The 24057-nt window shown below is 41.5% G+C and overlaps 1 protein-coding gene across 7 annotated transcripts in view; it reads right to left on the reverse strand.

Annotated features, from left to right (window-relative positions):
* mtmr4 (myotubularin related protein 4) overlaps nt 1-24057 on the reverse strand; it is a 171866-nt gene that overhangs the window by 77722 nt on the left and 70087 nt on the right. For 6 of the 7 annotated variants that reach the window (XR_007250022.2, XM_048556834.2, XM_048556836.2 and 3 more), the window contains 4 exons: nt 17893-17982; nt 3600-3716; nt 2474-2506; nt 551-633 (listed from right to left, as the gene is read on the reverse strand). Coding sequence is in view for 6 of the 7 variants with exons in the window: in XM_048556834.2 (XP_048412791.1) it covers nt 551-633; nt 2474-2506; nt 3600-3716; nt 17893-17982 (323 nt within the window). In the remaining variant the exon portion in view is untranslated. The remainder of the gene's footprint in view (nt 1-550; nt 634-2473; nt 2507-3599; nt 3717-17892; nt 17983-24057) is intronic. The other variant, XM_048556837.2, reaches the window with a different exon arrangement.

The following is a 24057-nucleotide window of genomic DNA, read 5'->3' on the forward strand; positions in this document are numbered from 1 at the left end:
GTCTGGAGCGCACAGTTTCTTTTACTTAATCCATATGTGTCGCATTGTCTGTTACCACAAATAGGAAAGCTCTAAAAATTAGACATTTATCAACAGAACGAAGCTTTCTGCTTTGAAGAAATATATTTTTTGATAAGCCACTTGCATGATATCCAAATCAATGAATGGCAGCTTCTAGGCATGAGCTGGGCATAGTTCTGAAAATAGTGTATTCTCCTGGTATGTCTGTATACAACACATCACAAGACTCCTCAAATACACATGAATTACATCTTTTCTTGACATTCTCATTTATATCTGGTGCACCATGTTTACAACAGCATCCCATCTGAGAGATCCATCTGTGTGGCAGCCATTAGTGTCCACCAGCACTGGTTTCAGCATGAGAGCTCAGGACTATATTGCTGGGGGCTTGAATCTGTCTCGGCATGATTAGAGATAAGATACATTATGTGCCTTTGTGTTAAGAATTCTACCAGTACAATGTGCTGTGCTGGAGAGGCTCACTTTCAATGCCATATTCCATATCAATCGATGAGGTACAACATACCTGACAACCTTGGAATCTTTGCATACAATGTGAAGTTGAAACATGTCCCGACTCTCAACAGTTTCAATAAGCCGTATAGGCACCTATAATAAGACACAAGTACGTCAGTTATCAGAGAAACCAATAACAAACGCTGCTAAGAAATATTACTTTTAATAGCAGTCTTAAACAGCCATAATGTACACTACAGTAACCAGTATTGCATTGGCACAGTTTCACATCAAAAAAGCTGGGTTCATTTACCGAGTCTGGCATATATATTAAGTCCACATGGATCTCATGAGTGAAAAGTGAACACTCCATGCAGTGCTGGCAATGACATCACCTCATTTATAACAGCAAAGATTGAATGAAATTAAGCTACAATTCAGTTCCTGTTTGTCAGTATCGGTGGAACGTTTCTAAATCCAAAAATTTAAGAGTGAAAAACAGAATTTGCTGACAAAACTCAGTGAGACTGACAGCATCTATGGAAAGAAAGCTTTTTCTGGATAGATGCTGCCAGACTTGCTGAGTTTCTCCAGTAATTTCTGATTTTGTTTCAGATTTTCAGCATCTGCAGTCCTTAGTTTTATTTTACATTTTAAGAATCCATATTTTAAGGTTTGCAAAGTCAAGTGAGAATGCAAATTCCCAAATTTATTTTTCTCTCCCATCATCATAAGTGGGCATTCAATAGACAACTACGACCAAACTGCTGGCTGAGCAGAGTTCTTCAGTTTACTACGGAGCTGCCAGAAGTTGGTAATTTCCCGAGCCTTTAACTAACATCTGCATCTCTAACAAACTGAGGTGGCTTCTTGTTGGAACAGGGAAGAGAACACCACAAGTTAAATATATTTAAGTTACAAATTCTGCAAAATAATTCAAGCAGGCTGCAACAATAGGAACACAAGAGCAGTGCCAGCTCTGGCAGAAGCCACATCAGCCATTCCGGTCAAATTCTGAGATTCACTCTGCAAACTTGTTACAATCCAAAACTTCAAAAATTCTGTTCATAACATAACCTTTTCCAAATCAGAGCTGTGCCCAGGGAAAATCATTACAGGACTTTTTGCACAAGGCCCAGTCAACTTAACACTGCAACAGCATACAATAAAATTAGAATCCGCACAAGTCTGATAAAGTCTTCTACAAAATTCTAACTGATGTATTTCAAATACTGAAGTATTTCCAACATTCCTACTTTTACTGTAATCTCTACAGGAATTAATTTATTTCCCTGACAATATATTTAACAATGGCACTTCTCAAGCTGATAGAACTATGTCAATTCTTGTGACTGAACCTTAAGTAGGAAATTGATTCATGGTCCAATTATCAGTGTTGTACAAAACACCACTGACGCCAAACACCAATGAGTGAATGACTGTACAGCACAGGGATTCATGCAGATTAGGTTAATTCAAGTGCTCTACATGTTTGTGTTTTCTATGAATGTTTAGCAATAAAACATGACTGTCACTCCGGCATTCCAACAGTCAACGTTACTAAAAGCTTTGATCGATAGCTTCAGGCGCACACTGGGATCAAATCATTCCACACAGCTACATATTTTACCTATGATTATCAGCAAACTGTTTGGTTGGTGTTAACCTGACAGTGCACAAAATCATAAGCGAGTGAAGACATGTGAAGAAACTGCTAGAAGTACCAAGTTCTTGTACATGTATATACCGAGACAGTATCCACATGACATGTCTTTCTTATGTCCACATGAAGATAAGGATAAAGAGGAGTACACCTGAAGCTTCTTTATGTTGTTTTGGGTACACTTTATTCATGTCTACGTACTTGGCGACATCACATTGTGGTGGAACTTTAAAAACCTACATCTCTGACCAGGACTGTTCACATAAATTGTGTTGGATACACTGTTGTATGCGTAACCAGAAGTGAAGTACACACACACACAGTACTTACTGAGACGTCACTGTCCACACCCTGCAGAAACGTCTAAAGCAGAACAAAAGGAAAGAGAAGGGGAAAATGAAATCAAAATAATAGATGAAAGAAAGGCAGGAACCTTACACATGGAAAACACTTGCTGTGTTCTAATGTTAAGACACAGCAGTCAACACACAATGTAAGCAGAACCAGAGCAAACTAAACGTACTTCATATCAACCAGGCTCCACTCATGATCTTAGGTGTGCCACAGTGCTTTACAACTTACTTAATATTTGTACAATGCGGTCACTATTTTGATGTGGGGAACATGGCAGCCAACGTGCGCACAGTGAACTCAAACAGGATTTTATAAAAATTATTGGTTCTGTATTGAGTCTTAGCTGAGGGATAAATGCTGACCAAGATATAAAAACCCTTCTGTTTTTCTTTCCACAGTGAAACAGAATCTTCTATTTCAGACAGTTAAACATCTTCCCCAAAAAGTAACACTTCAGATTTCCAGATTATGCATTCTTTATCTTATCTTTATAATTCTTTATTATCTCTGCTGCGGCCCTCTCCAAAATCATCTCATCTAAGTGACCATTTTCACACTGTCTCAACACAATTCCCACTAAACAACTGACAGCCCAATTTCCCTTCTAAGCCAAAAAACAAAACTGTGGATGCTGAAGATCTGAAACAAAAACAGAAATTGCTGGAAAAATTCAGCAAGTCTGGCAGCATCTGCGAAGAAAAAGCAAAGTTAATGTCACAAATCCAGTGACCTTTCCTTACGACTGTGGCAATACCACAGATCACTTTATTAGACATGTTACTAAACTGTCATTTAGTTGAAAGGAAATTTAGTTCAATTCCCATAACTGAATTAGTCCATTTCAATCATTCATTTGTGAAATGCCTCTCCTCAACCTTGTTTTCTCTCTAGCCTTTCATCTTTCAGGAAGTGACTGAATTTATAAATGCTTAACAAAGGAGGACTGATCCTTTTTTGTTAATCAAGTGAGTGAAGAGGGCGGAACTGGAAACAGAAAACTAATCGCTTAATTTGACAGCAAGTGGTTAATTTAAAATTCATCAACATAATCTTCTGTAACTTTGCCAGAAAGTAACAACAGTATCCAGAAAATGATACTTACATTGATTAAAGAATCTTTGTATTTAATGTGGAGTCTGTAATTAGAGATAGCAATCACAGCATCATCTGCACGTCCCAGGTATTCCACACCTTCCCCTTGGAGGACTGGAAAAGGCACCTATAAAAGGTAAACCATGAGGAAGCAAAACTTGACAAGTCGTTCACAGCACAATATACGAACATAAGACTAGAACACTGCAAGAGGACAGCTTGATTGCTTTAAGAAACGAAGAACGCTATCTTCTAGAACACTCCACAGAATTGCCTCACTGTGCCCAGGGAGAGGGTTTAGAAGAGATTGTTGCCAGAAATAGAGAGTTTGAGTTAAAAGGAGAAACTGAACAGGCTGTAGGTTTTTTCATTTTTTCATTGGAGCATTGGAGGTTGAGAGATGACTTCAGGAGGTTTATAAAATAGTGAAGGTATCGATAAAGTGAATGGCTGGTGTCTTTTCCTTAAGATGGGGGATTTCAAGACTAGGAGGCATATTTTTAAGGTGAGAGGAGAAAGATTTAAAAAAGAAATGGGGGGAATTTTTTTTTCTTGTAACACAGAGTGCCTTGTGAGTGGAATGAACTTCCAGAGCAAGTGGTTGATGCAGATATAGTTACAATATGTAAAAGACGTAAGTGAATAAGAAATGTTTGGAGGGACATGGGCCCAGCTCAGGCAGTTTAGTTTGGGATTATGGTTGGCATGGACTACTCGGTCTGTTTCTATGTTGTATGACTCTATGACTACGTAGTGGTGGTGGTATGCTGGTGGTGCAGGGACAGAATCAATGCTATACTGTCAAATGTAGCCAATCAGTACTTTGTCTTCTGATAAACTGAATGCATAGAAAGGATCAACTTCAATTTTTTGAATGAAGAAACTAGTGGACAATCAAAGCTCTGATTCAAAGTTTCTACTACAAGCAAAATTCATCATACAAGATCATGTGCTGATTTTTTTACTCATTCAATTAAAACAAAATATCTTAATTACATATTTTATATACAAAAAGCACACAAGTATTGCATGAAACATGGAAATGCAGGGGTAACAGGCAAAGACTGAGCAAGTGGAATTACGTTTGACACAACACTGAAATATTTTATTATATATAGAAGCTCTACATAAATGAAATTTGTTGCAATATGGAACTGACAGACCTGACACCTACCTGTAAATCTATGTGCATTATGTGACAAGTGCAAAACAATAAGCAGTTTCATTGTGTTCAGTTTCAACTGAAAAATTAAAAATGCTCTCCATGTCTGCTTAAGTAGGTTTAATGCCATCCAGGACAGAACACTTTACTAGCACCACCACATGCAAAAAACATTATTCCCTCCCTCACTGACACTATGTGGAAGTAGTACACACTGCCTACAACACACACCACAGAAATTCACAAAGGATCCTTAGATAACACCTTCCAAAACCATGACCATTTCTATTTAGAAAGAAAAGGACAGCAGATACAAGTGAACATCACATCTGCAAGGTCCTTCTCAAGCCACTCAACATTCCAACTTGGGAATGTATCACTGTTCTTCCAACGTTGCTGGGTCAAAATCCTGGAATTTACTCCCTAATGACATTGTGGATCTGCCTACACCAAAGGGACTGCTTCAATTCAAGGCAGCAGCTAACCAACACCTCCAAAGGACAAGGGGAACAGCAGATAAATCCTGGCATAGCCACTGAGCCGCACATCCACGAAGCTCCAAATCCACTAAACAAATAATCCTAAAAATCTACAGCACAGGAAAATGATATGTGACTTGTATTTGCATCAATAAGGTTGAGGAGTTCCATGCTGCAGCAATCTTGTACAGTAACAATTAAGATAGTCATTAGAAATTCTGATATTCTGCCAGTCAGATGTTTTCTTCTTAATTAGAACAAACATGATCAGATTAAAGTGAGGACGTTTATATTTTCAGCACAACTTGGGCAAGAAAAATGACTTGAGAATTTTCAAAAAATCGTTTATTTACAATAAGCTTCAAGTGAGTTGTGAGTTTTACCAGCACCAGCGCTTGAGCTCAGTAACTGACTACCAGCGAGAATCATCAAGAGTTCCCTTCACGTACAGCTTCAGATTTTGAAACAATATGCAACAGCTTAACTACAATTTCATGGATTATACATGTTACGATCAATTCAATCTTTCCACATACACACAGTATTTTTAAAGTACTTATCAGCCAATTCAATTCTTTAAAAGTCCAATCACTGTTGCTGTGCTGGCAAACGTGGAAAAATAAGCCTGTACAACATGGTTCCAGAAGAATAAGATATCAATAGATCTTCTCAATCTATCCCACTTAATAAAGTCCATCAGAATCTTAACAACCAGGGATATTTAATGATACCAGCGCTGGGGCCTTCTTGAGGCACAATGATGGTACTGCTATCTGAGCTAGCAAGGTACCATTTAGGTAGGTTCGGGTCTCACCTGTTCCAAAGGAATGATAACATCTCTGAACAGGTCGATTAGTAAACATCTATAACACCACCTCTAGGGGGCTTGCTGGTGCAGTGGTAGTGTCCCTACCTCTGAGGTAGAAGGCCCAGGTTCAAGTCCCATCTGCTCCATGGGCATGCAATAACATATCTGAACAGGCAGTATTCTGTAGATGACGTCCACGGGGTCTTCTGTGGCACTTGAGTCCCCACCTGAGCGAGGAAACCCAGGTTCATGTCCCACCATCTCCAGAGGTGTGTCATAACATCCCTGATCAGGTTGATTAAAAATGCTAGAGATAATAGGACCTGCAGATGCTCGAGAATCTGAGATAACCAGGTGTGGAGCTGGATGAACACAGCAGGGCAAGCAGCATCAGAGGAGCAGCTTTCCTGCTCCTAAGATGCTGCTTGGCCTGCGATTAAAAACACTGCCAGTTTGACAAATATGTTTATTACAGTGGCTTATCATCATATACAACTAATTTAAATCAACATACATCATGCCTACAGGAGTTGCTCTCATACAGCATGGACACAATGAACCCCAATTACCTCTTCTGCTGCTGCAAATTTCCTACTGTTCTACGCTTGTTTCTTGTTCTGACAGATTTTCACTAAGACTAGATTTCTACCTGAAATAGCAAGACAATGCTGTTTTACACACATTTGTGTACAGAGCTTCCAGCGTAACAAACTGATAAACATACCATCACTTTGGATTCAAGATGGCGCCGACACAGAGGCTCTTTGCAAGCTCCCGACAGCTGATCTTATTCGAATATTGCTTGTAACCCTATGATCTGTATGTTCTTGTTTACAAGCTTGTACTGCTCACAAAGCAAAGCTTTTCACTGTGCTTAGGTGCCTGCGACTACAATAAATCAAATCACTTTACATGGCAAACACTCAGTAATGATCATTTTTTGCAAGCAAGTGAATTCTAGCTACTGGTAAACAATTCTGAACTGTCAACATAATTCTCCAAGTAAAACACTAATTTTTCTTTGATATTTCTTCATAAAACTTCGTCTACACGCATGCATGTGCAGAAGGGTAAAAAATACATGGTGTCATGGTTGGGGAAAGATCAGGAAGACAGTCCAATGGTCCCAATTCATAATTCTTGCTCAGAAGATCTTTTTGCCTTTTCGTAACTGGGTGCTCCTTGATATTCCTTCTCCAGGTACTTTAACTTGCTTAAGAGGTACAGGGGAGCTAGTTCACACTTACAACATCTCAACTGTTGGTTAGAAGTCACAGATTACAACAACTGGAGGGGGGAAATAAACTGGCTTTCTTTAGGCTGAAGCTGTTCTCACTGAAAAGAGAAGACAGTTCTTTGCTTTCCAGAGGTACAATGGATCTGCCTGTAAACTGTACAGTTAGCTAGGAGTTAATCACAGTTGCTGGCAGAGAGAAGGCCTTTATTACCGACAACTGGTCACCATTCCCCAGACCAATGAGCTACTTGCTGCTGGCTAAATCTCCATTCTTATCCATTTGCTCCACTTTGTGTGCAACTAGACTCACTGACTGCTGAGCAAACAGCAGTGGAAACAGCACTTACGTTCAAGTGTCAAACAGTTTGCTTTGAAAAGTGTAGTAAACCTTTACACAACCTTCGGTTTTAAAAAGTCATTTTCACATTTCAGTCCACAATCAGAAGGATAAAAATTAAAATTTACATTCTTTACAGGTCAAAAATTGAAAAAAAGTTAAAAAAATCTAGTTTTGACAGTGATTTTATGGCAAATGTGCTCATTTTTGAGTCCTAAAACATCAACAGAAAATTTCTCTGAACTGGAAGCTATTTGCCCAGTGTTAGAACATAGAACATAGAACATAGAACAGTACAGCACAGAACAGGCCCTTCAGCCCACAATGTTGTGCCGACCACTTAAAACAATACTTAAAACAATGTCTAACAACTATCAATAGATGTAAAATTCTGTGGGTGGAAAATCATCAGTGTAGGCTTTCTAATTGGATTTCCAAGAACATGGGCTAATAACTTGATTCAAATGTTAATGTTCATAAAAATGTGCTTTGTAAGTACATAACAAATACTCCAGAATCTCAGAATCCCTACAGGGTGGAAGCAGGCCATTTGGCTCATTGAGTCCCTCCAAAGAGCATTCCACTAGATCCACAACCCCACCCTCCCTATTCCTATAACCCTGCGTGGCCAATCCACCTCACCTGCACATCTTTGGACTGAAAGCAAACTCACGCTGACACAGGGAGAAAATGTGTGCGGACTTTGCACAGTCACCAGAAGCTGGAATCAAACCCAGGTTTCTGGTGCTGTGAGGCAGCAGTGCTAACCACTGAACTACCAAGCTGCCCACAAAGACAGAGTGACCCTAATGTTGTACCAGTCTTACTGTGCACTAAGAGTAAGACGCAATCATTAGCAAACATCCCACTTCTGACCTCATGAAACAGGCACAATAATTGAAGTTGGTGGAACTAAGACAACACAGAGGAGCTCCTGTAGCGAGGCTGTGTCCATGATTATTGATCACCACAACCCACCTCCTGTGTGCTAGCTCTATAATTTAAACTATTACAAGTGTTACTTAGGCTGCTCATACTCCTTTAGCATAATCTCCTTCTTAGTCCAATCCATGTTGTACCTATGTGGGCCACTAGAACTGGATCCTTCCCCTCCTACATAAAGTTCCTTTCCAGCTCTGATGTAATCTCTTAAATGAACCATGAAATCAAAACAGAAAAAAACAGAAATCGAGAAATACCCAAGCAAATACTCGGCAGTATCAGTGGAGAGAGATACAGAGTTAACATTACGAGTCCAATTTGACTCTTCTTCAGAACTGTTGATTGTGGTACTGGCAGGGAACACAAACTGTGCTCTCAGTTAAGAAGATCAGTGTTTATTCCCTGAATCATACTGTTCTTGACTAGAAGTACATTCCTTACTGTTTCTCCCACTTGAATTGGTTCCTGCATCATGATGCTACAGTATGTTCATCTTCCACAATGCCCCTCCTTGTCCACAGAAGTTGCAAAATGCTTTTAACCTGTTGGATAAGTTCAGCTGATGAGGTCTCTCCATTGCTACGTTCTGGAGCCCCATACCTGCCTTGCTTACAGTTATCTCCAACTTTTCCTGAATTTAAACTAAATGAGAAGTTTCTACTTTAAGGAGTGTTACTTTCTCCTAGGGCAGAATGGCCAGGTAACTTTGCCCCTCCACAATGTATTACAATGTCTAAATTTTGGCTCCAGCTCCATCAACTCAGAGCTGAAGTTGCTCAAAGCTGCAGACACTTACTGGCTGCCACAAAGTGCACAGATTTCCACAAGTTCTTACATGCTGCAACTGTGATCCTCTATCTGACCACCTTTATTTTACATAATAATTAGTTATCCAGGTTTAGCATATTATTTAGCTATTGTCTATGGTTCTATGATAGACTTTACCTAGTCACTATAAATTTAGGACTCATTTTACTATTATCAGTTTAAACTGAGGTTACAGGTTAAAAAATCCTATAAAAGCTCTGCCAAAAATTATGACAGGGTCCTGTATAATCTACAGTCTATGGGTCACTGGTGCACTGACGAAGTTCTAACTCGCTTTGTCTTACCCATAGCAAGTCCAAGCCTACATTTTGTGCCTCCGAGCATTGCTAAACACGCACACCACAGCTGTATAATTCAGGTGTGATGTTTGAGTATCCTATTAGCTGTATGGCACACCGACATCAGCAGTCAACACAATATGGAATTAAAAGCAATACACTTTAGTTGATCCTACGTCTAAAAATTTACAGTAACTGCAAAACCTAGCCCTGCAGTGTCGTGGAAGAACAGGATCAGAGTAGTCAAATTCAAGAAAATACCATCACCTCCAAGTTCCCTTTCAAGTCAGAAATAATCCTGACTCGGTCTTATAGCATCACTTGTTATTCACTGATGGACTAAAATTCTGGAATCCTTCAATACCATAGCAGAAATATCAAAGAATCTGCAGCAGCTGAACAACTGTAGGAATGAGCATCCCAACAGAAAACGAAGTTATTACAGAAATGCATCTAAAATCATGTGCACTGTAAAAATATCAGGAAGATGAAATGTTCGCATTTCAATTTAACAGATGTAATCCATACCAGATTTACAAGTTCTGAAACCACACAAATTTTGCAACAGATGACAATTGAGTATTTTCCAAACTCAAATAGTAGAATCACTTCTCTTTTTAAGAAGAAATACAATTTTTAAGAGCCAGGATTCTGTGGGAACAAAAATAGTTAATAAATTACCTCTGGACTTCGATAGTACCCATGGTCTCATATGCAAAATCACATTTATTGTCAATCTCTTGTATCAACTGTTTAATGAAGATATACATACTTATATTTAGGTAACAATTTCCAAGATCTCAAAAAACTCCAAAGCAGTTTAAAGTCAATGAATTATTTATGAAATATCGTCACCTTTTTAACATAGCAGTGATCAGCCTTCATTCCAGCCTTTCCTGCTAGGACTATGCCTTCATTCGTGTTCTCTCTTGCTTCCAAAGATGAATGGTTGAGAAAAAAAAAAACTGAATAGACGTACATTGCCTCAGCACTGGAGGAGATATGGATGTCAATAAAGCTGCCTTCTCTCAACCCTACCAATGTGGTAGAAAGTCTGTATTTTTATTTGCAAGTTGTTGAAAGTGCAATTTTTTTTTCAGCTGCTGCTGGACAAGTGCTAAAATCTTGGTAATATAGTCAAAAACCTAATCGATTACAACTGGATCAAGAGGAACGCCACAGTATTGCGAATCTTCTCCAGTATGTCCATCAAACTGCTGAGAAGTTCTGATCATCCTAAGGTTACAACAATTTCATTCAGACCATTCCTGTAATATCTGATTGAGAATTTGACAGAAGTTCCACAAAGGGGAATTTAATATTTCTCTTTTACAATCGGCAAGATCCCAGATCTAACTTCCTAAAGTTTAATTTAACCTAATTATCAGCGCAAATTAATTATAGTTTCCATTTTAAAATTGTAAAATGCAGTGAACTGGAGAAAAGCAGATATTCTGACCTTTGCAGTGGAAGTTGGATGCGGAACACTAAAGCAGAGAACATGGAAAGCTTCAAGACAACAAAATGTGAGGCTGGACGAACACAGCAGGCCAAGCAGCATCTCAGGAGCACAAAAGCTGACGTTTCGGGCCTAGACCTTTCATCAGAGAGGGGGGATGAGGTGAAGGTTCTGGAATAAATAGGGAGAGGGGGGGAGGCGGACCGAAGATGGAGAGAAAAGAAGATAGGTGGAGAGACTATAGGTGGGGAGGGGATAGGTCAGTCCAGGGAAGACGGACAGGTCAAGGAGGTGGGATGAGGTTAGTAGGTAGACGGGGGTGCAGCTAGGGTTGGGAGGAAGGGAGGGGTGAGAGGAAGAACAGGTTAGGGAGGCAGAAACAGGTTGGACTGGTTTTGGGATGCAGTGGGTGGAGGGGAAGAGCTGGGCTGGTTGTGTGGTGTAGTGGGGGGAGGGGACGAACTGGGCTGGTTTAGGGATGCAGTTGGGGAAGGGGAGATTTTGAAACTGGTGAAGTCCACATTGATACCATTAGGCTGCAGGGTTCCCAGGCGGAACATGAGTTGCTGTTCCTGCAACCTTCGGGTGGCATCATTGTGGCACTGCAGGAGGCCCATGATGGACATGTCATCTAAAGAATGGGAGGGGGAGTGCCTAACCTGAAGAAGTTACCCTCCTCCCTCCGGACCAACCTCAGGGAATCTCTCCCATTGCACTCCATCTTCGGTCCGCCTCCCCCTCTCTCCCTATTTATTCCAGAACCCTCACCCCATCCCCCTCTCTGATGAAGGGTCTAGGCCCGAAACGTCAGCTTTTGTGCTCCTGAGATGCTGCTTGGCCTGCTGTGTTCGTCCAGCCTCACATTTTGTTGTCTTGGAGTTCTCCAGCATCTGCAGTTCCCATTATTTCCTGATACTATTTTAACATGGAAAGCTTATTTTAATTCCACTTCTCCCAGTGAGACTCTCAGCTGCTGCTCTCTATTAAACAAGAAAGTTTTGTATTTTCAAAGTTATCATGCAAAACACACCACGGCTGTTGCATTGCGTAGGCACAGCCAGTGACGTCACCTAGCTGCTACAGGGAAGACTCACAGGAAGCATCTGCGCATGCAATTATGACATCACCAATTTGTGTACAAAGACATCAGCACGTGTGCTGCTGATAGTGAGGTCAAAGTTGGGTCCTCATGGGAGCAGGGCAAAGAATGGGGGTAGGAGAGCCTGCCTTTTCCAGCCACCACCTCATTTGTCTGTCATATACCAAGTTGAGCTCCTCCTCCGAATACTTACACTTTCAGTCAGTTCATTGCAGAATATATGCCCACTGTTTGCGCCACCTGGTGGGGTCATTCACAATAAATGCAACCTTGGATTTTCAAACCAAAGATTAGAGATGACCTCTCCCATGAATATTTCACAAGAAAAACCTCCACACTCAGAAGCATTTGCTTTCTGGGAAGAAGCTAATTGGCAGTTATATTGAAAATTAACAACTCATACACCTTCACATTCATTTATAGATTTAATTTTGTGCTAAGCACAAGTGCACTTAACATCTAAATGCAGAATGGTGCAAATTGATCAGTACTATGTGGTGATTCATAGGAATTCTCTTTCTCCCCAATTTGCAATGTAGCAACAGTGTGTTCCTTAACCATCATAAATTTTCAGCAAGATCCAAATCTAATACATCATTCTGTTGACTTGACTAGTTGTGGATTAAAAAAATTTGAAATAGTGTTATGCTTATCAACAACTTTAACTCATCAGAGATGATCCAGATTTATTGCAACAGGACAGCAAACATAGCCCAGCCCAACAATGCACAAAAAGCATCCACTTGTCGGTTGGGGAGGCAATCAATATTGAAGGGTGATTGGGCTCTACTCCGGAATAAAGCTTGACTGGCACAGAATCCACCTTAAACACGTACTCCTGCCACCACTAACAGTGACAGTAGTGCATACCATCTACAAGATGCACTGTAATAAACTCACCGAGACTCCTGCAACAGAATTGCCCAACTCAACAACCTCAATCACCAGAAAGACAAAGTTACAGAGAAATAGAGCCTCCAAGTTCTCCTCTATACTTGGCATTATCGTACCACTCCTTCACGAAAGTCCTGGTACACACTTCCTAACAGTTCAACCAAAAGGCCCAGCATAAACTGCAGCAGTTCAGGAACAGAGCTCACCACCAAGGGCAATTAGGAATAAATAATGAAAGCACCAACTGGACAAACATCTCATGAACAAATTTAAAGACATAAACCAACCACTGTTCCGGACTTTCAAAAAAAAAACGAACTGTGGATGCTGCAAATCAGGGACAAAAACAAAGTTGCTGGAAAATCTCAGCAGGTCTGGTAGCATCTGTGAAGGGAAAAACAGGAGTTAATGTTTCAGGTCCAGTGACCCTTCCTCAGAACTCTGGGGGAAGGTCACTGGACTGGAGCCATTAACTTGGTTTTTTCCTTCACAGATGCTGCCAGGCCTGAACTATTCTGGACTAGCAGTCTAAATCATGGTCTGGGTCTACAGTTTAAATTCCACCATGACAGATGGTGGAAATTGATTTCAATAAAGTCTAGAATTAATCATCTAATAGGGACTACAAAACCAGTGTTGATATTTGTTAAAAAAACCCTATCTGCTTCACTGATGACTTTTATGGAAAGCAATTTGCTATCCTTACCCAGTCTAGCTTACATGTTGACTGCAACCCACAGCAATATGGTTGATGGTCACCTCTACTCTGAAATGACCTAACAAGCTATTTTGTATCAAAGCTCAAAAAAATGTTGTTTCATTAAAAGGAATGAAGTCATACAGACGACTGTGCACTTTATTTAAGAACCAGGAATAACAACAGTAAGCCACCCTTCTGATATTCTGCAGTCTTCCCTGCCAAAACTGGGAAAGCTCTCAGACTAGTCAAGCAACCGCCTGATAGTTACACTCTCAGAATCATACCTTACACAAAGTTCCACACAACAATAGCACCATCCTGTGATAATAGGAACTGCAGATGCTGGAGAATCCGAGATAATAAAGTGTGAAGCTAGGTGAACACAGCAGGTCAAGCAGCATCTCATGAGCACAAAAGCTGACGTTTCAGGCCTAGACCCTTCATCAGCAAGGGGGATGGGGAGAGGGTTCTGGAATAAATAGGGAGAGAGAGGGAGGCAGACCGAAGATGGAGAGAAGAGAAGACGACAGGTGGACAGGAGAGTATAGGTGGGGAGGTAGGGAGGGGATAGGTCAGTCCAGGGAAGATGGACAGGTCAAGGAGGCGGGATGAGGTTAGTAGGTATGAAAACGGAGGTGCGGCTTGAGGTGGGAGGAAGGGATGGGCGAGAGGAAGAACAGGTTAGGGAGGCGGAGACAGGCTGGGCTGGTTTGGGGATGCAGTGGGGGGAGGGGATGAGCTGGGCTGGTTTTGTGATGCAGTGTGGGGAGGGGACCATCCAAAACATTTTTCAATCCCACCCCTGTCTGCCTTCCGGACAGACCACTCTCTACGCGACTCCCTTGTCCGCTCCACACTCCCCTGCAACCACAGGAAGTGCTACAGTTGTCCCCACACCTTCTCCCTCACCCCCATCCCAGGCCCCAAGATGACTTTCCATATCAAGCAGATGTTCACCTGCACATCTGCCAATGTGGTTTACTGTATCCATTGTACCTGGTGTGGCTTCCTCTACATTGGGGAAACCAAGCAGAGGCTTGGGGACCGCTTTGCAGAACACCTCCACTCATTTCGCAATAAACAACTGCACCTCCCAGTCGCGAACCATTTTAACTCCCCCTCCCACTCCGCAGATGACATGTCCATCATTGGCCTCCTGCAGCGCCACAATGATGCCACCCGAAGGTTGCAGGAACAGCGACTCTTTCCGCTTGGGAACCCTGCGGCCCAATGGTATCAACGTGGACTTCACAAGCTTCAAAATCTCCCCTTCCCCCACTGTATCGCAAAACCAGCCCAGTTCGTCCCCTCCCCCCACTGCATCCCAAAACCAACCCAGCCTGTCTCCACCTCCCTAACCAGTTCTTCCTCTCGCCCATCCCTTCCTCCCACGTCAAGCCGCACCTCCATTTCCCGCCTACTAACCTCATCCCACCTCCTTGACCTGTCAGTCTTCCCTGGACTGACCTATCCCCTCCCTACCAATCTTCTTTTCTCTCCATCTTCAGTCCGCCTCCGCCTCCCCCTCTCTCCCTATTTATTCCAGATCCCTCTCCCCATCCCCCTCTCCGATGAAGGGTCTAGGCCCAAAACGTCAGCTTTTGAGTTCGTGAGATGCTGCTTGATTTGCTGTGTTCATCCAGCTTCACACTTTGTTATCTATAATAGAACCATCCTGCCAGGACAGACCCGAGAGGGGTAGCGGCACAGTAGTACAAGGTCAAAAGGGAATTGTCCTGGGAGCCCTTAATGTCTAATGGCATCAGATCAAACATGGGCAAGGAAACCTCCTGCAGATTACAACGTATCTCCACGTTCCCAGCGTCACAATCTCTCCATGACAATATCATTAGGAGTGACCTCCTCACAGGTGTTATGGAGACAAAGACCCGTCTTCAGATTGTGGATATTTTCCACTACGCTGGCACTACTATTATACTAAATGGGATAGATTTCAAACAGATCTACCAATTCAAGACTACTCATGTGCCAAACAGCTTAAGGAGCAAGTGACAAACAGGGTTAAGCAATTCCACAATCAATGTATCAGCTTTGTAATGCTGCTACAGTAGAGCAGAATGGACTGTCAGATGAAGCTCCTCAAATATCACCATCCTCAATGACGGAGAAGCCCAAAACACATCAGTGTACAAGAAAGGGCAGAAGCATTTGCAATAATCTTCAGCCAGAAATGCGAAGTCCATGATCCATCTCAGCCTTCTCCAAATCAAGAATGAAAACAGTGGATACTTGCCAAGACTCTGGGCCCTAATGACATTCCAACATAGTACCAAAGATCTGTGGACCAAGTCTTGACATCCCTAGTCAAACTGTTCCAGCGCAGCTACAACACTGACATCTAACTGAAAATGCATAACGTTGCGTAGGAGTGCTCTACATTCAAAATAGGACAAATCCAATCCAACCCAATCCAGCCAATTAGAATTCCACCACTCTCAAATATTAGTAAGATGACAGAACAGTCATCAACACTTATCAAGGCATCTTTGCAAAGCAATAACCTGCAAACTGATTTTCAGTTTGGGTTATGCAAGGGTCATTTTCTCCCTCACCTCATTACAGTAGATTCAAGTGTGGGCAAGAGAGGTGAATTCCACTGGAGTGATGTGATTGACTGTTCACGCATCAAGGCCAAATTTGACCAAGAGTGGCATCAAGGATCCCTTGCGAAACTGAAATAAATAAAGAGGGTCTCTGCTTATGAAGTCATACCAGGCTGTTCGAGGTCAATCATTTCAACTCTAGGACATCTTCATAGAAATTCTTCTGGGTAACATCCTAGGCCAAATCATCTGCAGCTGCTTCAGTGACCTTCTCTTCATTATCAGGTCAGCAGTGGAAACACTTATTTTTGCAATCACCAATGTTCTGCACCATCTCTAATTCGCACTGCAGAAACTCACTACGGCTCCTCGGACTGCACCTTTCAAAACCATGACCGCTACCATCTCCAAGGATTACAGTATTTAGTATGTGGAAACACCTGCAAGTTCCTCTCCAAGCTATTCTCTATCCGGATTTGGAAGTATATTACTGTTCCTTTGGTGTTACTGGGTCAAGATCCTGGAATTCCTTCCTTAAACAGCATTGTGGCTCTGCCTACACCACCTGAACTGCAGTAGTTCACGAATGCAGCTCACCACCACCTTCTCAGAGACCACAAAGGGATGGACAATACATGTTGGAATTTTCCACATCCCCCAAATGACTACTTTTAAAAAAAACCAGCTGTTTATCTGCTGCCTCCTTAACTGGAGCAATCCACCAGAAACCAAGCCCTCAAACTCTCCTGTAACATTTAAAATGCTTTGTGTCATTTGAAAAGCATGAAGTATTAATGCAAATAGTAGACCATGCATAATCAGCCCTAGGGCAGCTACAAAAGGAGTTAGTCTGCTGCAATTGTATGATGAATGGTTCTTTCATTTTGAGCTTTTTTTCAGTAGCAAAGTGCAGAACAAAAGGACTACAAACAGAATCCATTACACCACAACCACAAATCCCTACCTACCCAGAAGAGTCAAATGTAGTGATAATTCTGCACACACACACACAAAGCTTTAAGAATTACAGGCAGTTTTGCTCAGAATGTGGACAAAGATACATAGCATCTACTTTTAACATTTATAATAGGTACTTAAACTGTACAAAGCACCCATAACAGGAGCAAAGAAATTCAGCTCACTTAAGTGCTCCAATTCAAAATCTGTCACTTGGGATATACAGAATTAAGGCAGAAAAGACAAGCAAATAGTACCAGAATATTTTCCTACAGTTTGCAGATATCTATTCAAGAAACCAGCAGATTATTAACATTATTTGTATGGCATGTAACGCTAATGGAATATTCAATACGCACAATGCAGCGTGTTGTGCCATGCTGTGGGGAAAAAGGTCCAAAGTAGTATGTCACCATCAAGTGTGGAAGGAAAACACCAGCACATGGAACTTAACTATGGATGAAATGGGAAATGGGGAGCAAAAACTAGGCAGACTGTACAATACCGTACAGCAAGGCACATTTCTGAGGGAAAAGAAATTATCAGTCTGAGTTGCTACCTGCAAGTCGTCGTCTTCTTTCACCAGCTCTTTCCGTGGGAATAAATCCTTAGCCTGAATGTACTCCAAACTGGGTGGCCCCTCCTCACCCTGACAACAAAAATATACATGGATTCAGAACAGCACATATCAAACACAGAACATGCGCGGTATGTTCAGAACTGGAGAAATTACAACAGGTACAATACATTAACTTGCAGAGCAACTTCCATGGAGGTTAGAGAGGCTGGATGCATTCTGAGCAGGAACACTTACCTAAACCTCCCATTCATTGACAGTATAGTACTTGCAAAAAAAAACAAGGGAGCTTGGCTTATAATGTTGTAAAAAAAATGACTAGCCCAGTGCATCCTCACATCAAGGCTTGTGGTAGGAAGATCACAAATTATAAAGGATATGTAAACCCTAAATGGAATTCAGAATGTGCAAATTGAACACATTACTATCTGTACCTTCCAGCCAATCAGGAGTACAACTTACCATTGTTGAAATCCACAGTCTAACAATCACTTCAATATTGCTGCTGTCTTGCATTGTGAACCTTAGCTTTTCAAACAGACATAAGGCTCTTTAATATGGTCGTACAAAATACAAGCATAATGTAGCCAGTCAGACTCTCAAGCCTGCTCCACAAATGACTATGAAAAAAACAGTAGTCCAAGGTGATTGCTTCACTTTGTTGCACAGAAGCGCTGAGGTAAATTGCAGCAATCCTAGTGATACTTTAATCCAAATCAGCATAGAATGGAAGTCAAAGCTCAGACTACTGGTCTGCATTTGTAGAACTAAAAACTAACAAATTCCTCAGATTCTGGCCAACTCCATCCCATGTTCTCCAAAAATTGTGGAAAAGCCCGATCAGTATATCGCTCTTCTATTCAAAAGAAGAGTTTCAGACAGCAGGAAAATAGAGGCCAGTTAGCTTAACATCAGCCATGGATAAAATGCTGAAATCTCTTGTTATAGCAGGGCACTTGAAATAAAAACTCATTGCAGATAAGCAGTATCAATGTGGTTTTGTGAAAGAGAAATCATGCCTGACAAATGTGTTAAGAATTCTTTTGAGATAGTAATGAGTAGTTCGGGAGACACCGTAGCTTAGTGGTTAGCACTGTTGCCTCACAGAGTCAGGGACCCGGGTTCAATTCCACCTTCAGGTGACTTGTCTGTGTGCAGTGTGCACAGTCTCCACATGTCTGTGTGGGTTTCTTCTGGGTGCTCCGGCTTCCTCCCACAGTCCAAAGACGTGATGGCTAGGTGGATTGACCATGCTAAATTGCCCATAGTGCTCAGGGATATGTAGATTAGGTGGGAGAAAGGGGGATGAGTCTGGGTGGGATGCTCTGACTGTCAGTGAGAACTTGTTGGGCTGATGGGCCTACACTCTACATTAAAAAAATCATATTCTATAATGTGGATACAGGGGAACTTGCAGATCGACTGCATTTACCCCAACGTGCCTCATCCCAGGTTATTGCGAAAAAAGACTCGGTCTAAGAGAATAACTTATTAGCATAAACAGAAGACTAGTTAGTTAACAAGAGAACAAGCATAAATGGGTCATTTAGGTTAGCAAAATGTTACAAAGGATCTGGTACTGCAAACAGTTTTGGTTGCCTATTTAAGAAAGAACATAACTGCATTAGGAGCAATACAGAGAAGGTTCATTCAACTGATTCCTGGGATGACAGGTTACCTTGAAGAAAGGCTAAACAGATGTGGTGTGTACCCAATGGATTTAAGAATTAAAGGTTATCTTATTGAGAAATACAAGATTCTGAGGGGACTTACCTAGATACTCAACAACTCGGAATAATTGTTTAGAATTAAGGGATCTCTCATTTTAGGATGAGATTTTCTTTTGAGTGTCCGAGTCTGTGGAACTGTCTTACCCGGAGAGAGGAGACAGGAGAAGCACTGAACACTTTATAGCTTAGAAGTAGACAAATTCTCGGCTTACAAAGGAGTTGAAGGGTAGCAGGGATAGACAGGAAAGTGGACTTGAGACCACGATCAAATCAGTCATGATCTTATCAAATTGAGCAGAAGGTTTGAGGTGTAGCAGCCTCCTGGCTGCTAAAACACAGAGTTTGCTAACTTGGTCAAACAGCAAGGGATGCTGGGTACACTGGCCAAGTAAAACTCTGAAGTCATAACAGCCACACACCAGACAGTGCAAACAAAGCAGTCAGATGTTACTGAAATTAGCATAACGTAAAAAAAATTATCCTGGAGAGACATATCCCTAACAACTTGTCCACCAAACAAAAGAGAGCTCAGACAGAAAGGAAATAGGGCCTGCTGCACAAAAGAAGTAAACAGTAGCAAGCCATCCAAATGACTGGCAATGTTTCAATTATTACACATTTATCCCCGATTGGCCAGAACTGCTAAAGAAAGTTTCAGAAAATCTCCCATAAACGTATAAAAACAGGGTTTTCCTGCAGACCAATCTTTTGGACCTACTGACATGGCAAAAGGCAGAATCCTGCTGAGATTTTTCTGTAGTTAACTAGGGTCCATTAAGTCAGAGATAATGGGAACTGCAGATGCTGGAGATTCCAAGATAATAAAATGTGAGGCTGGATGAACACAGCAGGCCAAGCAGCATCTCAGGAGCACAAAAGCTGACGTTTCGGGCCTAGACCCTTCATCAGAGAGGGGAATGGGGGGAGGGAACTGGAATAAATAGGGAGAGAGGGGGAGGCGGACCGAAGATGGAGAGTAAAGAAGATAGGTGGAGAGAGTGTAGGTGGGGAGGTAGGGAGGGGATAGGTCAGTCCAGGGAAGACGGACAGGTCAAGGAGGTGGGATGAGGTTAGTAGGTAGCTGGGGGTGCGGCTTGGGGTGGGAGGAAGGGATGGGTGAGAGGAAGAACCGGTTAGGGAGGCAGAGACCGGTTGGACTGGTTTTGGGATGCAGTGGGTGGGGGGGAAGAGCTGGGCTGGTTGTGTGGTGCAGTGGGGGGAGGGGACGAACTGGGCTGGTTGAGGGATGCAGTAGGGGAAGGGGAGATTTTGAAACTGGTGAAGTCCACATTGATACCATATGGCTGCATTAAGTAATCAGATGCTCACAGTGCTTCATATATATGTCAATATAACCTCCGCACAGGTAATGCCTTTGTTGCATAGAATCAAAGTCCAATGTTTGTTCCTTCATATGCTACTTTAGAGAAACAAACTGCTTCAGTGACGATGTACAAGGATATCTTTATGTATAAAATATATTTTTGAAATTTTGAAAAGGCAGAAACCTGATGTTTGGAGTGAGAAGGAAGAAAGAAAACAGCTTTGTAGAAAAAAAGAGCAGCTATGAAAATCTACATGATACTCAGGAAGAACTGTAAGCCCAAGGGGCTTAATAGGATTAGAGATAGCACATTTTTGTGGCAAAAGCTACTGTAACTTGTTTCCTAATAAAGTTGGGACAGTTTTGCATTGATACAGCCTTATGTTCGTAGTGAATTGACCGTTTCAATATTGTGGGACATCTGGGCAAATTCATTCATAACATTCTGGTTGAAGTTGCCTAATTTGTTTTAAGGAGGAACAAGACAACAGGGGTGAACGGCTTACTCCTTAATTAGTATCTGCATAAACTTCATACGCTCTGGTACCCTTATCACTTTCTGGTAAAAGCAGGTGTAAAACCAAGTGATGCAAAGACGTTAGAGTGAGCAATGCATTAGACTGCGCATTTCATTCATTTGTAATGTGAACCACTGACAAAAAGAACACATCATGGTCCAACTTCTAAAATAAAGCAGGCATTATCATTCCTGCCTAATTTCCATATTATGGAATAGTACGTTTGAGGAATTAGCTCCAGAAACGTCAGTTGGAATACTCTTCTTCAATCTCAATCTGATTTGACATCCTTTGGAAGTGCTGATGCAATCTCTCCAGAGAGCAGCACAGAAGCTCAGCGGTGTACTGTTTATTCGAGAATACAGGGATTTAAATGGCACTACTTCAGAATCCACATGGTATGCTTTAATTCAGTACTTCGTAAGAACAAAGATGCCTTGGGGTGCAGGTTCATATTTCCTTGAAAGTGGGGTTGCACGTAGACAGTGTAGTGAAGTAGGCATTTGGTACACTTGCCTTTATTGGTCAGTGCATTGAGTATAGGAGTTGGGAGGTCATGTTGCAGCTGCATAGGACATAGGACACAGGACACTGGCTAGGCCACTTCTGGATTACTGCATTCAGTTCTGGTCTCCCTGCTACAGGATGCTGCAAAACTTGAAAGGGTTCAGAAATGATTTACAAGGATGTTGCCAGGGTTAGAGAGTTTGAGCTACAGACAGATGCTGAATACACTAGGACTATTTTTCCCAGTACAACAGAGGGGTGACCTCATAGAAGTTTATAAAATCACGACAGGTATGGATAGGGGGAATAGAGGATAGGGGAGTCGAAAACTAGAGGCACAGGTTTAAGTCAGCGGGGAAAAGATTTAAAAGGGACTGAAGGGGCAACCTTTTCATGCAGATGGTGGCATGTGTATGGAATGAGCTGCTCGAGGTGGTGGTGGTGGAGAATGCTGGTACAATTACAACATTTAAAAGGCATCTGGATAGGTATGTGAATAGGAAGAGTTTAAAAGGATATGGGCCAAATGCTGGTAAAGGCAACCAGATTAATTTAGGATATCTGGTCAGCATGGACGAGGTGGGCCAAAGGGTCTGTTTCCACACTTCCATTTCTGACTCCAAACTATGTTGCCACCTTATACACAATGCTGTATGCAGAAGAATGTTTTTCAGTTGTATCAACAGATCTAAACGTTTACATTTGGTAAACACTCGTGCCTTTATTGCACATAAGTTCATGAGGCTGATGTTGAAATTGAAGGTGCATGGGATCATTACCACAGTGTATTTCTGTTCAGTGCACTTGGTGCAATTTAAAATATACTGTATTTGTTGGGATCCCTGACTACAAGAATACCCTCCTCTCCAAAAAGAGCTGATTTAACATGAAAGGGGAAAGCCTTGAGAGGGTCCAAAATCAGAAGAGTTCATGGGCAGAATACATTTGACTCAGTGGCCAAGGCTTGATGAAATCGAAGTTGTTAGAAGTAGGTATGTTCTGCAAAATTATCTGAACAGTATTACAGTCTGAATCACTTCCCAAGATTTCTGACATTCTAGAAAGCACAAATGAGAATACAGAACTGAATCTAATTGTAAGTGAGGTATGGATAAAGTAACTATGAAAAATACTGTACAAGCAGCTATCAACCAGGACAATCTACGTAGCTCAGATAACCAAGAACTGACAGGATTTCAGCACATGGCAGATGCAACAAAACATGTATTATAGTAGCTGAAGCTTCAGACAAAAACTGAACGAACAAAATGGAAGAACAGAAGTTATAACCGTATGTGCACTGTAGACAAAGGATCAGGAATGTGTTTTATAGATTCCAAATACATAAACATATGTAATTACAGTTGTTTTATGAATTATATACAGTATCCATAACTGCTGGTCCTTCTGGATGCTGTGTTACTCAATTTCCTTGAACTGGTTGATCTTGAGGTTACAGTTGGAATCTGTCCGAGTGCAGGCTGCAATCATTGCTGATGCTGTAGTAATTAAATAGCCTGTGGGAATCTACAATGCAGCTTCTATGCAACATGTGGTATTTTTTCCTTGCTCTGATAAGAATATGACTATGTCCCATCGCACAAATTGTACTGGCTTCAGGAAAAAGGAAGCTGGAGAGTTACTTGGAATCACATGGAGCATTTGGAAAAGATGTTAGTCCATGCTTAAATTGATTAGGACAGGAAGTCACATTCACAACATCTAGGTACACCTTTAACTTCGTATGCTTGCAATTAACTTCTGAAATTAATATGACATGCACTTTTAAATCAATTTCCTGCAACAATTTTTGAAAGTAGTATACAATTGGTTGCCCAGCTCCACTTCTGCTGCTTCCTATATCTTAGGACAGCATCCCAGGTCTCTGTCCATTCATCTAGACTTTGTTAAAAGATCCAAAATAATGAACTGTAGAACAATGTCCGGAATCAATGGGCCAGAAAAACAAGAATCTCTCCCAATAGTTCCTGTGGTTTATAAACTATCAATCTGAATCCTCACCAACAAATCGTCCAGAATATTCCAGAGCACATTAAACTAAACTCTC

The sequence above is a fragment of the Stegostoma tigrinum genome, chromosome 27, assembly GCF_030684315.1.
Source record: "Stegostoma tigrinum isolate sSteTig4 chromosome 27, sSteTig4.hap1, whole genome shotgun sequence".
Classification (NCBI taxonomy): domain Eukaryota; kingdom Metazoa; phylum Chordata; class Chondrichthyes; order Orectolobiformes; family Stegostomatidae; genus Stegostoma; species Stegostoma tigrinum.